Below are 14,103 nucleotides of genomic sequence, written 5' to 3' on the forward strand. Positions count from 1 at the left end.
CTAGTGTCAGGCCTCAGTCGAGCAGGGGAACATTGTTTAGAGGGATTTTATCTCTCTCCACATTTTACCATATAGCTGAAATAGTTTTCAGTTTGTGTCCTGTCTTTTAGACTGTCTGTATTGCATATTTTTCACTGCATAAATTTTAAAACTAAATCCTACAAGTAAAGAAAACCTTTGTCTTTTTTTTTTTTTTTTTAATTCCAATGGCCTGGCCCGTGTTGCTCAGTGGCTGAGTGTCATGTTGACCTATGAACCAGGAGGCCACAGTTTGATTCCTGGTCACGGCGCATGCCCGGGTTGTGCGCTGGATTCCTAGAGGGGGTCATGTAGGAAGCAGTCAATCAATGATTCTCTCTCATCATTAATGTTTCTCTCTCTCTCTCTCTCCTTTCCTCTCTAAAATCAATTAAAAATTATTTTTTATTGTTTAAAGTATTACATATGTCTCCTTTTCCCCTGATTGACACCCCCAATAAAAATATATTTTAAAAAATAAAATAAAGTAATACATTTTCCAAAAGAAGTACTAGTATAAGAGAAAAGAGAACAATGAAAATAATAAAATATGGCTTTCAGAGGAATTAGGGAAAAATAGAAAACTTTATTTTATGATTCCTCAACAGGAAAAATCATTTACATATTATCAACATTGTTTTATAAATTTAGTTAAACAATGGTTTCAAATGTGGGTAAATACGTCTTTAGCTGCAAGATTTCAGAGACAGGCTGTGCCTTTTCTTGATAGAAATCTAGCCCAGTAAGAAGTTCCACATCTCGGACCCGAGCAACATGAGCTTTCAACCTTTCTTCAATCCAAACAGCTTCTGGTTTATGTTCCTAAAAAGAAGAAACAAAAGACCATTTTCCATGGGGCATATTTTTTTAATTAATAGAAAGATCTCCCATTACTTAGAAGTTGTCCTTTTTCCTGTGATTTTTATTTTAGTTTTTAAAAATTTTGGTGTAATTGACAAACAATATTCTATTAGTTTCAGGTGTACAACATAATTCGATATTTGTTCCTGTGGTTGTTATTGCCTTAAATATTAATTCGATACAGCTAAATTTTGTTTATTAAAATAAAAAGAAAACCAACAGTACAAAGTATATTACAGCAAATACAGACCACCACAAAGTCATCAAGTTTAGCCATTTTATATCCACTTCAGATGTACATTTTTTTTAAATGAAATATTACAGATAAAGTTAAGTCCCCGATGAAGTTAATATTACAGATAAAGTTAAGTCTACTCTGAACTTATTATTTTGTGAGTCATTGTGAAGCCAGTAGGTACGTATCAATATACAATATATACTATTAATTTATGGGTTTTCAAATTTACATAAGTAATATAAGTGGTATTTGATAATTACTTTTTCATTCAACATTATGTTTGTCATTTATTCATAGTGATATATCTAGGTCTAGTTAAATCATCTTTTTAGCTATGTCTTGTAATAGCACGGTTTATTTATTTCTTATTGCCATATTAATAGTATTTGGGCATTATAAATGCCCAATAATAATAATAATACTGTAATAAGTGATTTGGCACATGCCTCCTGAGTTCAAGAACATGAGTTTCTAGCATATATCAATAAAATTTCTGGGTCAGAGAGTCCATGAAACTTTGACTTTACCATATATAAGCCTAGCACAAAGTGTTTATACCAATTTGCACTTCCACTGACAGTGGGTGATACCTCTGTTTCCCCTCATCCTCCCCAAACCATAGTGTGAATAATAGCAGCTATTATTTGAGCCAGAGGAAGTGTAAGAGGAAATTACGTTATGTTCCTAACCATTAAAGAATTTCTCTGTGTGCGATTCATAATATAAGTTAATTTTTTAAATAAATAGGCATTATAATAATTAAAGCTCCTATTTCCAATGGGATTCTAATTCATTCTTTTTTTTCCTGCCTTTACTATTTCACATTTCAGTATCATTTAATATATTTTATTACTATTTTTTGTTTGTTTGTTAATCCTCACCCAAGGATATTTTCCCATTGATTTTTAGAGAAAGTGGCAAGGAGAGGGAGAGACAGAGAAATATTGATGTGAGAGAGACTCGTCAATTGGTTGCCTCCTGCATGCACCCCGACCAGGGCCAGGGCTGGGGAACCTGCAACCAAGGTATGTGACCTTGACCGGAATCGTATCGGGACTCTTCAATCTGTGGGCTGATGCTCTATCCACTGAGCCAAACGGGCTAGGGCAATGACTTTTTTTCATAAGGTTTTCTCCCACTGAGTTTATATTACTCTTCTCTCTCCTGGCTCATTTGGTATCCATCCAACTAAATGTTTACTGAACATCTGACAGTCTTCCCTCTTTTAAAATTGCAATTAAATGGTCTTAAAATATAACACAAAGCTTTATCTTGCAGGGGTGATACTCAAGCTCTTTGATACCAGAGAGTTCAATAGCACCAACCAATCTGAAGAGACCCAGCTATAGGCGCTGCTCTAGTTGTACCAGTACATCCCAACAGAAAGCAGCCTTACATATACACACATTTTATGAGCTGTATTTAAATGCATACTTTTGATTATATATAATATATATATATATGTATATATATATATGTGTGTGTGTGTGTGTATGTAAACATATATATATATATATATATATATATATATATATATTTGATTATATGTGTGTTAGAACTATTACATAAATAGAAGTATTTTATATCCCCCAAATACAATTCACTTGTTAGTTTTTTGAGGCAATATTAGTTTCAGTATTTTTCTCCCCTAACCACTCTCTTATACTCTCTCCTTAACCACTTAATAGTCTGGTTATTGCTTCTAACACACTAACAAAACTGCTTTGTCAAAGAAGAACTAATTGAGTGTATTTTTTTTTTAGATCTTTTAATTATAGATGATCATATCAAACTTCTGAAAATTCCTCCTTTTATTTCCATAACTTTACTTGTTTGATGACTTACTTGTTTGGGTTTGTTTGTTTCTTTTATACTAGTATTTAAGGTAGAGATTTCCTCAACCGACCTAAATTTTTTCCATTCTGGAAGTATAGATATTTCCCTCAATTTGATCTTATTTAACTCCCATGGTTTAATACCAAATCTATCTCTATAGTGCTAATATTTCTTCCAATGACCATACTTATATTGCTCAATATCTGCTGAATAACTTACAATAATCATAGTCACTTGGACTTGTGGCAACATTTTCATTTATTTGAGAGGAATTTAATAATACAAAATTGAGGGGGAAAGAAAAGGGAAAAGGAGGGTAGAAAAGTTGGTAGAGATAAGGGAAGAAAGAAAATAAATAAAGCAATATGAATCTAGTTCCCTAGATCAAGTGTGAAGTGGGCTTGTAATCTATCATTTCTATATCTGGTGTCTGTTCCCTTAAACCTCTGATAGTGGGAACACCTCCCTAGATTCAGTGGTTAGAATGTTTAAAAGTGCATACTTTTCATTCAACATGCTCCTTAAAGCAAGCCAACTATTTCATTGTGTGCTTATAGCACAATTATCTGTTCTAATGCCAGAGGAAGCATTGGCTGATTTGGGTTTATTAAGGTACGGTTTGCATAAGTACTGTACTTTTGCAGTGATTTGATTATACAGGTTTTACCTGTATACAATTTTACTTCATGTTGACTTTAGAATGTTAACTTCATAACTAGAAGTGATTTCTTGTTGATGGCCACAGTTAGCTTATTATTTATTGAGAAATCTTAGTATTTTATATGAAATATCTAATTTAATCCTCAACAATTTCATGAGGGAGCTGACTTTTTTAATACAATTGAGGAAAATGACATTCAGTTATTTACCCAAAGAGGCCAAGTCAATAACTGAAACCAGGATTTTCAATTCTAAAACTTGTTCACTTTATTCTAACCTACTCCTCATATATCCTCCAAGACTTCCAATCTGAAAACCATCAAGAACAAATTCATCCTTCCCAAAACAACTGATGTTCTTATGTATATCCTGGCTAGTCATGCCTCAATTTTAGTCGGTTTTGACTCTCATGTTGCCTTTCTCCTCCCCCATATCTAATTAACAGCTACATCTTATTAACTTCACAATTTCTCTTATAATAATAATTTGGTTTACGTTCACTTTGTACTCATCATGTCTCATAAGTATCTTTATCGATTTTATATCCTTATTACTATAATGCAACTTCCTCAACATTTTGGAAAATGTCCAATTCATTAGTGATGATGTCTTACTCAATAGAGAGGACATGCTATTAATTTGAGATCACCTCTACTATGGATGATCAGGGACAGCTTTGATCATTTGTACTTTACCTCAGAGTATAAGTAAAAAATGTTAGAAGATGGGAAATAAAAGGGCATTCTAGAGGAGAGAAGAGCATGAGCAATGATGTCGAGGTAGGGAAACCCAAGATGCATTAAGGTAATGTCAAGGACTTTGGTTGGCCCAGCAAGGGTCAACTGAAGGTAAATTGTGTACAGGTTGGGAGATTTGTGTTTGTTTATTCTTTTATTTGAGGTAGGTAGAGTTTGGGTATAAGAAAGTATGGTACGTGGTAATAAAAAACTAAATTTTAAGTAAGTTGGTAGTGGTGTACAGAGGTGAAGAGAAGGAGGGAGGACAAAAGACAATGAAGCCACTTCAGATTGATTTTCCGAAGGTGATAAGGGCCTAGACCAGGGATAGCAAATAGTTCCTTTTTTGCACACCCATTCTAATCAGTCCATAATGGCTACCTAGAACCCCTGTGATAAACAACACTCCTCATTCAGGAATAAAGGGGACCACCCTCTTTCTATCAGTCGCCCATGTCTGCCACTGGGAGAGGAAGTGAAGACTAATGGCTTACTCTTATCTCAACTAGATAAAACTCGGACAAGAAAAATAGGAAGAGATTCTAGACTAGACTATATCTAGTCTATATATAGACTATATCTCCTGAGAGCATCATGTTTGGAAACTCTCTCACTCTAGGACTATGAGTGACCCAATGTGTAGCCTCTAACCTTTGCCTTCTATCTTTAGTCAGTAAAAGGCCACTCAAAACACACAAGTTCAAATTCTATCTTCAAGGTCTTGTTAAAATGTCACCTGCCCTATCAGGAAGTATTTTTCCTTTGAAATCTTATATCAATTTGGTCAGTTCCACTGTGTGCCACTGATCTCTTCTTCTATTTGACTAGGCTTCTAAGTGCTAGACGATTTTGATAGAATCATGTCTGATGTTTCTGTGTGTCTCCCATAGTACATAGGATAGTGAAAGCAGTTATGTGGTGAACATCTGAAAGAAAAGAGATGAATCCCAATCTGGCCTAGAACCTAAGCTTTAATTTCCAGTCTCTACTAACCTATGATATTTTCCATGTGAATGCCTGTTTCTACAAACTGGACATGCCTGAACTTAATTATTCTATCTACCTGCCCAAATAGTTCTCATTCCAAATTTCCCTCTTTCTTTTTCATAATTATCTACATTTAAAATCTCTGATTCATCTTTAAGTATCTCTTGCCTTCCCTTTGGCTCTTGCATCCAATAAAATAGCAAATCCCCTCCATTCTCCACTCCCTTCTTGAAAGATTCTTCCTAATCCTCTCAGTCTGTTCAAGTTTGGCCCATCCTTCAGGGCCCAGCCCTACTCTTGCCACATTTTATGTTACCCTTATTGATCACCCCAGCCAAATGTGTTTTGAATTTGAAACACTAAATCCTTATTTGGCAATTAATTCTAACTTTGTGACATCTCTTACTTTTTAATTTGAAAAATAATTCTTCTATTATTGACTCGCCCATTTACATGTCTATATTTCATTTATATTTATTTATATTTCATTTATGTATCTCACTTACATACCAAAGTTATATGTGAACTTCTTAAGGGAAGAGACAATGTATTCCTCCTTTGTGCATTCTAAAAAGTTTCTATTACAATACTGTGCACTTAATAGGTGCTCAGTATATTTGTTGAATAACTTCAGTAAAACACAATTATCAGGATACATATTTTTTCTATAAAGAACATATATGCAACTTAACAAAAGGAAGATAAACAATCCAGTCAAAAAATGGTCAAAGGACCTAAATAGACACTTTTCAAAAGTAGACATACAGAAGGCCAAGAGACCTATGAAAATATGCACAGTCATTAATCATCCGAGAGATACAAATCAAAACGACAATGAGGTACCATCTCACACCTGTCAGAATGACTATCATCAACAAATCAAAAAATGACAAGTGCTAGCAAGGATGCGGAGAAAAAGGAACCCTCGTGCACTGCTGGTGAGAATGCAGACTGGTGCAGCCACTGTGGAAAACAGTATGGAGTTTCCTCAAAAAGTTAAAAGTGGAAGTCCCATTAATCCCACTTCTAGGAATATATCCCAAGAAATCAGAAACACCAATCAGAAAAGACACATGCACCCCTATGTTCATAGCAGCATAATTTACAATAGCTAAGATTTGGAAACAGACTAAGTGCCCATCAGCAGATGAGTGGATTAGAAAGCTATGGTATATCTACACAATGGAATACTATGCTGCTATAAAAAAGAAGGAACTTTTACTATTTGCAACAGCATGGATGGACCTGGAGAGCATTATGCTAAGCGAAATAAGCCAGTCAGAGAAAGATAAATAACACATGATCTCACTCATTTGTGGAATATAATGAACAACATAAACTGATGAACAAAAGTAGAGCCAGAGACATAGAAGCATCAAACAAACCACCCAACCTAAGAGGGAACGCTGGGGGAGGGGAGGTGGCAGGGAAAGGGAGCGTGTAAGAGATCAACCAAAGGACTTGTATGCATGCATATGAGCACAACCAATGGACACAGACAGTAGGGGGGTTAGGGCATGTGCTGGTGGGGTGGGAGCAGCTGGGGAGAAGTCAATGGGGGCAAAAGGAGACTTATATAATACTTTAAACAATAAAGAATTTAAATTAAAAAAAGAACATATATGCAAGTTGAAGTAACTATTTATACATAATTTGCCTTGATCCAGAAAGATTTTAAGATGGACTAATACATGATATTCAATAAGGAATGTTACTTGAACTAAGTTATTTTTTATGTTTATATTTTTATATAGGTATATTTAATTTCAGATCTCATGTTTCAAGTTGATGAAGTTTGTATATTTACACTTTCATTCAAGAAACATTAATCTAGTGCCAACTTTGGGACAGAACCTTCAAGTTTGTGTTCAGAATCAAAGTATTAATAAGACACCACCCATTCCCTTATTAGTGAGTGTGAATAAAGTGTAAGTGCATAAAATAGGCATATATAAACTCATGTTCATGTAGGCACATACATGTTTAAATTGTTATTAATTACATGAAGACCAATAGTCTAAGGAAAAGTTTTTAAGTTAGATATTTTTCATACAACATCACCCATGAAACACCTAATAGAATATATTGTAGCCAGAGCCACTTTTATGAGAGCCCAGAGGAGCTCTGACTGATTGTTTTCTTAGGTCCCAGGGACTCTCCCGCTGCATACTCACAGGGCAGCTCTCCACGTTAGTAGGTTGGTGAGGGATGACATAGGATAGGACGTCCAGCCACCCAGGGCAGGTGTCGGGGGTGTAGCTCTTATTTTTACAACTAGTCAGCACCACAAAGTAGTGTGTTGGGATGGGAACACTGCTGTTGACATATCTAAAAACATAATTGAAAAGACTTGATGTTATACATTTACCTCTAAAGATTATAAATGCCTTGATATGTATTTTAAAGAAATGCCAAAGTAAAAAGAAAGTAAATGACTAGAAAGTACAAAAGCGTATCATGTACTTTTGGGCGGCAATGAGCAGAACAGAGATCTATTGAAGTCCAGGCTTGGTTATTTTACCATTATGGCGAAACATTAGAATACAAAGAAAAGCAGAGCATGATATCGTGCCTCCTGTGTTTCCCAGTTTTGTTGACTTTGTACTTCATAGTGACATTGTCTAAAAGCAGGGGCTGAGAAAGAAGCCCGGAATGGACTCCAACTCTAGCTATGCAGTCGCACTGGATGTCTGGATTTGTTCTAATCCTCTAGCATTCTATGACTTACTAAGTTTCCTCAACTTCATCGTGTAGACATGGGGATAAATCCATACAACTGATATGACATTCCTTCAGTTTCAGATAACAAACATGAAAGTGCTTTAGAAAGTTTTAAGTGCAAAATAAAGTTAAGCTAGTATGAGTCCTCTAAAAGGAATATGATCTGGTGTAAGTAGTAACACATGGTTGTGACTTAGAATTTCTGCATGGACTCAGCACTACCCTGGCTTTGTATTCTGGCTTTACCACTTACCAGTTGTGGAACTTACGCAAGCTATTTAATTCTTCTGTGCTTCAATTTCCTCATCTCTAAATGGGGGCTAATGGAATCTAACAAAGGATGTTTTGTGGACTAAATGAAATATATGTGAGTGCTCAGAAAACACCTAGCAGGTAGTAAAGTGCTATCCAACTGTCTGCAGAATTATGAAATGGTGTAATATACGATTGACAAACACTGAAATAAGGACAAGGCAAACAAACACAAAAGGGCCACATACTGAGTAGTCATATATGTTACTTTATCAGAAGGTATAGGTATAAATCATTGCTTTACTTACATGTCTAGGATTAGACAATACAATTGTTTAGTTTGGCCTTTTATACATTTTGATAATAAAGAGAAATAATGGATGAAACTTTTAAATCTCTCTATTCCTCTGTGCTGCTTTCAAAGGTAATTCTTAGCAACCTATTATGACCAGGTTTAGTACAAAAATGTAGTGAAATAGGACTAGCTTTACTTTTATGAGTCATCTACTATTGGACAATATTATAAATTGTCATTACTTTTTTTTTTATTGCTGGACTGGTTCTATATTTATCAGCAGTACAGTGTCTTCCCCATCTCAACCTTTACAAAATCACATTTTTCCTTTGCCCATTAGTTTAGAATTTTTCCAAATATAAATTTTGCTAAACTTTTCCTAGACATCATTATTTCTTTGCCCATTAGTTTAAATTTTTGCCATATAAAATTTTTACTAAATATTTAGATAGACTAGTTAAAACAGTCAACAATGACGTGTGTATGAAAATATACTATGTAATATTTAGAATACTGAGCTCTTATTTAAAATATTGAGGTTTCCCTTCATGATGCTCAATTGCTAAATCAAAGAGTCCATTTGGTTTCAAATTACTTACTCTGTAATTTCACTTGGATCATCAAAATGACCATCATAATTATAATCAAATACTGGTCCACTAACAACATTTACTCCATTTCTTTCCTTGGCATGTTGTAGGAGAAGAACCCTGTGGAAGTAGTCCCATATTTCTAAAAATAAAAGAATAAGGTGTTAAAAATATCTACCTCTATTGAACATGCAAATATTTTCTATTATAGACATGTGCTTTAAATAGCATCAAGTTCTGCTTCAGTGCTAATTGGGTAATTCTGCAAAATAATCCATGCAACAAAAATAAACAGCCACACCCGGCTGGTGCAGCTCAGTGGTTGAGGTCCCGGTTCGTCTCCGTGTCAGGGCACATGCCTGGGTGGCAGACTCGGTCCCCAGTAGGGGGCATGCAGGAGGCAAGCTGATCAATGATTCTCTCTCATCATTGATGTTTCTATATCTCTCCCTCTTCCTTCCTCTCTGAAACCAATGAAAGTATATTAAAATTAATAAATAGCCACATTGATAAAAGCCTTTTGTTGTGAATGTAGTGCAGTCTTGAAATTACCATAAAATATGTCTCCAAATTTCTCCTCAATGCTGAGTTGCTTTGGAGACAGTGAATATTAAAAAAAAAAAAAAAAAAAGGTCACAATACACATACTGCCTTCTGACTCTAAGGTTAAATACCTTTCATTTACTTATGGTGTCAGTAAAATGTTGTTTTGTGAATAGTTCTTCACAGTTAAGTTAGGATAAAAAAAAAATCAAAATTCTGCCCTAGCCAGTTTGGCTCAGTGGATAGAGTGTTGGCCTGCAGATTGAAGGGTCCCAGGTTCGATTCTGATCAAGGGCACATGCTGGGGTTGCAGGCTGGATCCCCAGTGGGTGGAGTGCAGAAGGAAGGCAATCAATTATTCTCATCATTGATGTTTCTATCTCTCTCTCCCTCTCCCTTCCTCTTTGAAATCAATAAGAATATATTTTTTAAAAATTTATCAAAATTCTAACAAGTCACCTAAAGATGAAGTAAGTTAAAAAGAAATTATGTCAGAGAGCCTCTTGTTCCTATATTTAAAACATTAAAATGAGATGACTCAGTATCAGGAACAAATTTCAATAAAAGATGTGTTTAGTTTGTAATGTTAAAGAGTCACTTCGGTATTTTTAAATTAATAATCTAAACATATACTTACTTTGGAATGCTTCATACATAGGGACCAAATTACTTGTAATTAAGGCATCATATTGACTATCAGAAGTTCTATTGTATGCTGCAAAACAAATACATTGTATTAAATCTAGCTACAAGAGAAAATATGACATACTACCTAATAGGCAAATTACTATTACATACTAATGTAAATTAGCAATACTAACAAAAACACTAAGTACTCTCCGATAGGGGCCATCACTAATACACGCAGTTTTAGGCACTTGTTACCAACCTTCCTGTATTTGTGAAATAGAATCTTCCTGTAGGAAAATAGAATCTTCGTAGATGAAATCAAGTTAAGGGTCTCAAGATGAAGTTATCCTGGATTTAGGGTGGGCTCTAAATCCAGTGACTCAAATCCTTATAAAGAGAGGAAGGTTGAGAAGAGGGGAGACTCGGGGAGAAGGCCATGTGAAGCCGAGGCAGCGATCTGAGGGATGCAACTACAAGCCTAGCAACACCTGAAGCCCCCGGAAGCTGGAAGAGGTAAAGAATTCTCTCTCTCTCTCTTCTCTCCTTCAGAGGGCCCATGGTCCTGCTGACACCTTGACTTTGGACCCCTGGCCTCCAGAACTGTGAGAGAATGCCTTTCTGTTGTTTCAAGGCCACCAAGGCTCTTGCAGCAGCAGCTCTAGGAAACTAGTATAATGCCAATATGAATGCGTAGTTATCGAATGTGCACAAAACAATAATGCTATTCTAAAAGACTCTTCCCAAATAAAATTTCCTTAAAAAGTGAGTTTTAACTCAGTGAAGACTGCCGATGACACTCCAAATGCTTGGCTCTGAGGACTCACGGGCTCACGCTGAGGACTCCAGCATGGTGAGCGCTGGGGGTGAGCTCTGGAGCCCCACTCACTGCCTGCCAGCTGAACCACCTGAGCAAAGTGCCATGTGCCTCTGTTTCATTTGTCTCATGGCATCTATCCACGGAAGTACTGTGAAGGCTAAAAAAGCTGCAAGCCTGTACATACATGTGCATGAATATGAATACCTTTCATATTTAAACTACCTTGGGGTATCTTAAGTAAAACTGAAATGCAACGCCAGTGGGTGGGTACCAAAAGGCAAGGAAAATTAAGTTGTTGGTTGACTTGACGTGCTGTTCATGGTCCTCAGATCCCCTATAAGGCTCTTCTACTTTTTAAACTGAGCCCTGAAAGTTGGGAGGGCAATATAGCATTATCCCCTTTTCAGAGAGGAGAAAAGAAAACCATAAGAATTAGCTTACTGTGGCATTTTTAACAAAACTTATAGTGGAGAGTTAGAAGAAAGTTTCATTTTATCCTTAATATGTAGTTATAATTTCATTCCATTGTTGAGGCAAACATACATAAGTACCAACGAACATCCCATGGCTTAACAGATACAATTTTATATGCCAATTTAAAAACATTTATTAGTAAATTGCTCAAGTCTTTTAAGGTTTATCCTAGGGTTTGCATAAATTCAGTAGCTCTAATTGTCTGTAGATATTTTAATAAGATATATCAATTTACTTATCCTAATTCTGTGTTAGAAGTTTACATTGTAATGCTACTTGCCGTCATTAACCCTTTTCCCTCTGACTATGAACTTCAGAATCTTGAAATTATAGATCTCTACATTGATCTCTTTGATCATGGCTTCCAGAAAAATGAAGCCAGCCTTAGCCAGTTTGGCTCAGTGGACAGAGCATTGGCCTACGGACTGAAGGGTTCTGGGTTCAATTCCAGCGGTCAAGGGCACAAACCTAGGTTGCAGGCTCAATCCCTGGCCCTGGTCAGGGTGTGTGCGAGAGGCAACCAATCCATGTGTCTCTCTTACATCAATGTTTCTCTCTCTGTCTCTCCCCCTCCCTTTCACTCCCTCTAAAAATAAAAAAAAATTAAAATATCCTCAGGTGAAGATTAACAACAACAACAACAAAAAGAAAAATGAAGCCAAATATCAGGAGTAAACCCATCCCCAGAAGCTGAAATTGTTGAAAATCTCATAGGTGAATTAATTAAAATAGCATTTCCCACTGAACAGGGAAGAGAGGTGAGTTTTAAAAATATCACACTGGTTTTTGCATGTTCCCAAGAGAGATGTTTTCTTTAAAAAAAAACAAACTTAAAGTTCATTCTGCTGCTTAATCCACAGTTTGAAATGGTTGGATATACAGCGTGAGTGAGTGAGAGGCCTGAATTCCAGCCGGATTTCTTTTCACGGGCACAGCTGCATCCTCGATGCAGTCCTTAGCTTGGGCAGCAGCCAGAAAAAATGTTTTTTCAGACGCTTGTGTCCCTCTCCAAAGAATCTTCAGTTTTAAAATTAAACTTAAACCTGCCGAACTTTCTGAACATCTGGGCCAGATTAGAGCTCATGTGTGGTTCCCGCTGCAAAATTTATTAGTCTTTATTATAGCTGTTGCCCTGCTTCGGGCCAGTCCACAACCACTGGAAGCCTCCTGGGCAGCTACTTCAGCCCAAGCAGATAGTTTCGCTGGCGAGTATATGTTTAAGGCACAAGCCCACATCCAGCTGATGAGGGCTTTCTAAGCTGCTGCTCTAAAAAAGAGTTATACTAACCAGGAGGATAGAGGAAGCCGTGGGTGATATTCATGTGTGGTAAATAGAAGGAACATTTTTGGCTCTCAGAAGGAGCAACCCTGACATCAGCCCGCAGACAGTCTGGGACAGTGGGAGGAAGAGGTGATGTGTCTCCCTGTTGAAAGAGAGAAAAGAAAAAAAAAATTACGCCCACAGTTGTGGCTCACCCATCACCTTATATGGTTTGTAACTTCCCTAGAATGTTTTTCATTTAACCTTTTTCCTATTTTCTTAGTGAATCAGGTCTACGCAAGCAATGAAAATGGATGTCTTCAGCAGTGTTTTCTTCTGTGGTTCCCTTCTGGTGAGGGACACCAGGAGGACAAATCAAATACACCTTGGAAAGGAATATTTGTGGTATAAAACCTGAATTGAGAGCAGAGGGATAATGGGAGCTACTGCTAAAAAACAAAATCCTTTTCAGGATCTAACTTTAGGGGGTGATATATGTTGTACTTGCAAATAAAAACTGAAAATAAAATATAAACTTTAAGAAAATACATATTGAACTAAGGATATTATTATTCAATTGGGCAAAAATGTCTATGAACCTAATATTAGTTCACAGAAGCTGTAAGTGGTCTAAACTTACCTATTTGGGGATTTCAATAAATTTTAATTATGGTTTATTCATCATGAAATATAAGAATTTTTAAAATAATTTTCTTTGTAACTCTAATACCATACTGTATTCACTAGTAAGCATCCTATAAATGTGCTAACACCAATATTTAAGGTAATATAGTATTAAGTTATCATTATATTTTGATTAGCATATAATCATGAGTAAGTAAACACTTTGCTATTCATTTATTTTTTCCAGAGATTTTGACTTATATGCCCTCAATTGCCTACAATGTATATATTTCTTAACAAATTTTATAATTTATAAAAATAATTTTAAATTATGATATCCTTCTATTTACTGCTTTGCACTAAAAGCAAAAATTAGTTCTCGAGTCTAAAATGTATGCAGTAATCATTTTGTCAAACATTCACAATGAATAGCTTAACCTTTTGCACTCGGATGTTGAGTGTGACTCGACACGGTTAGCATTAGAATAAAGGAATCGAGAAAAAAGCAAGTGAGTGCAAAGGGTTAAGCTTACACAATGTTATAAGTCAATTATCCTAC

The 14,103-nt window shown here is 35.8% G+C and overlaps 1 protein-coding gene across 1 annotated transcript in view; it reads right to left on the reverse strand.

Annotated features, from left to right (window-relative positions):
• Nucleotides 1–584: 584 nt before the first annotated feature.
• ENPP3 (ectonucleotide pyrophosphatase/phosphodiesterase 3) overlaps nucleotides 585–14,103 on the reverse strand; it is an 82,408-nt gene continuing 68,889 nt past the window's right edge. Inside the window, exons 22-26 of the mRNA XM_028142094.2 lie at nucleotides 12,948–13,083; nucleotides 10,376–10,453; nucleotides 9,205–9,337; nucleotides 7,512–7,665; nucleotides 585–840 (exon numbers count right to left, since the gene is read on the reverse strand). Coding sequence (XP_027997895.2) covers nucleotides 670–840; nucleotides 7,512–7,665; nucleotides 9,205–9,337; nucleotides 10,376–10,453; nucleotides 12,948–13,083 — 672 coding nt within the window. The 3' untranslated portion in view covers nucleotides 585–669. The remainder of the gene's footprint in view (nucleotides 841–7,511; nucleotides 7,666–9,204; nucleotides 9,338–10,375; nucleotides 10,454–12,947; nucleotides 13,084–14,103) is intronic.

This window comes from Eptesicus fuscus, chromosome 10 (assembly GCF_027574615.1).
Source record: "Eptesicus fuscus isolate TK198812 chromosome 10, DD_ASM_mEF_20220401, whole genome shotgun sequence".
NCBI classification, from domain to species: domain Eukaryota; kingdom Metazoa; phylum Chordata; class Mammalia; order Chiroptera; family Vespertilionidae; genus Eptesicus; species Eptesicus fuscus.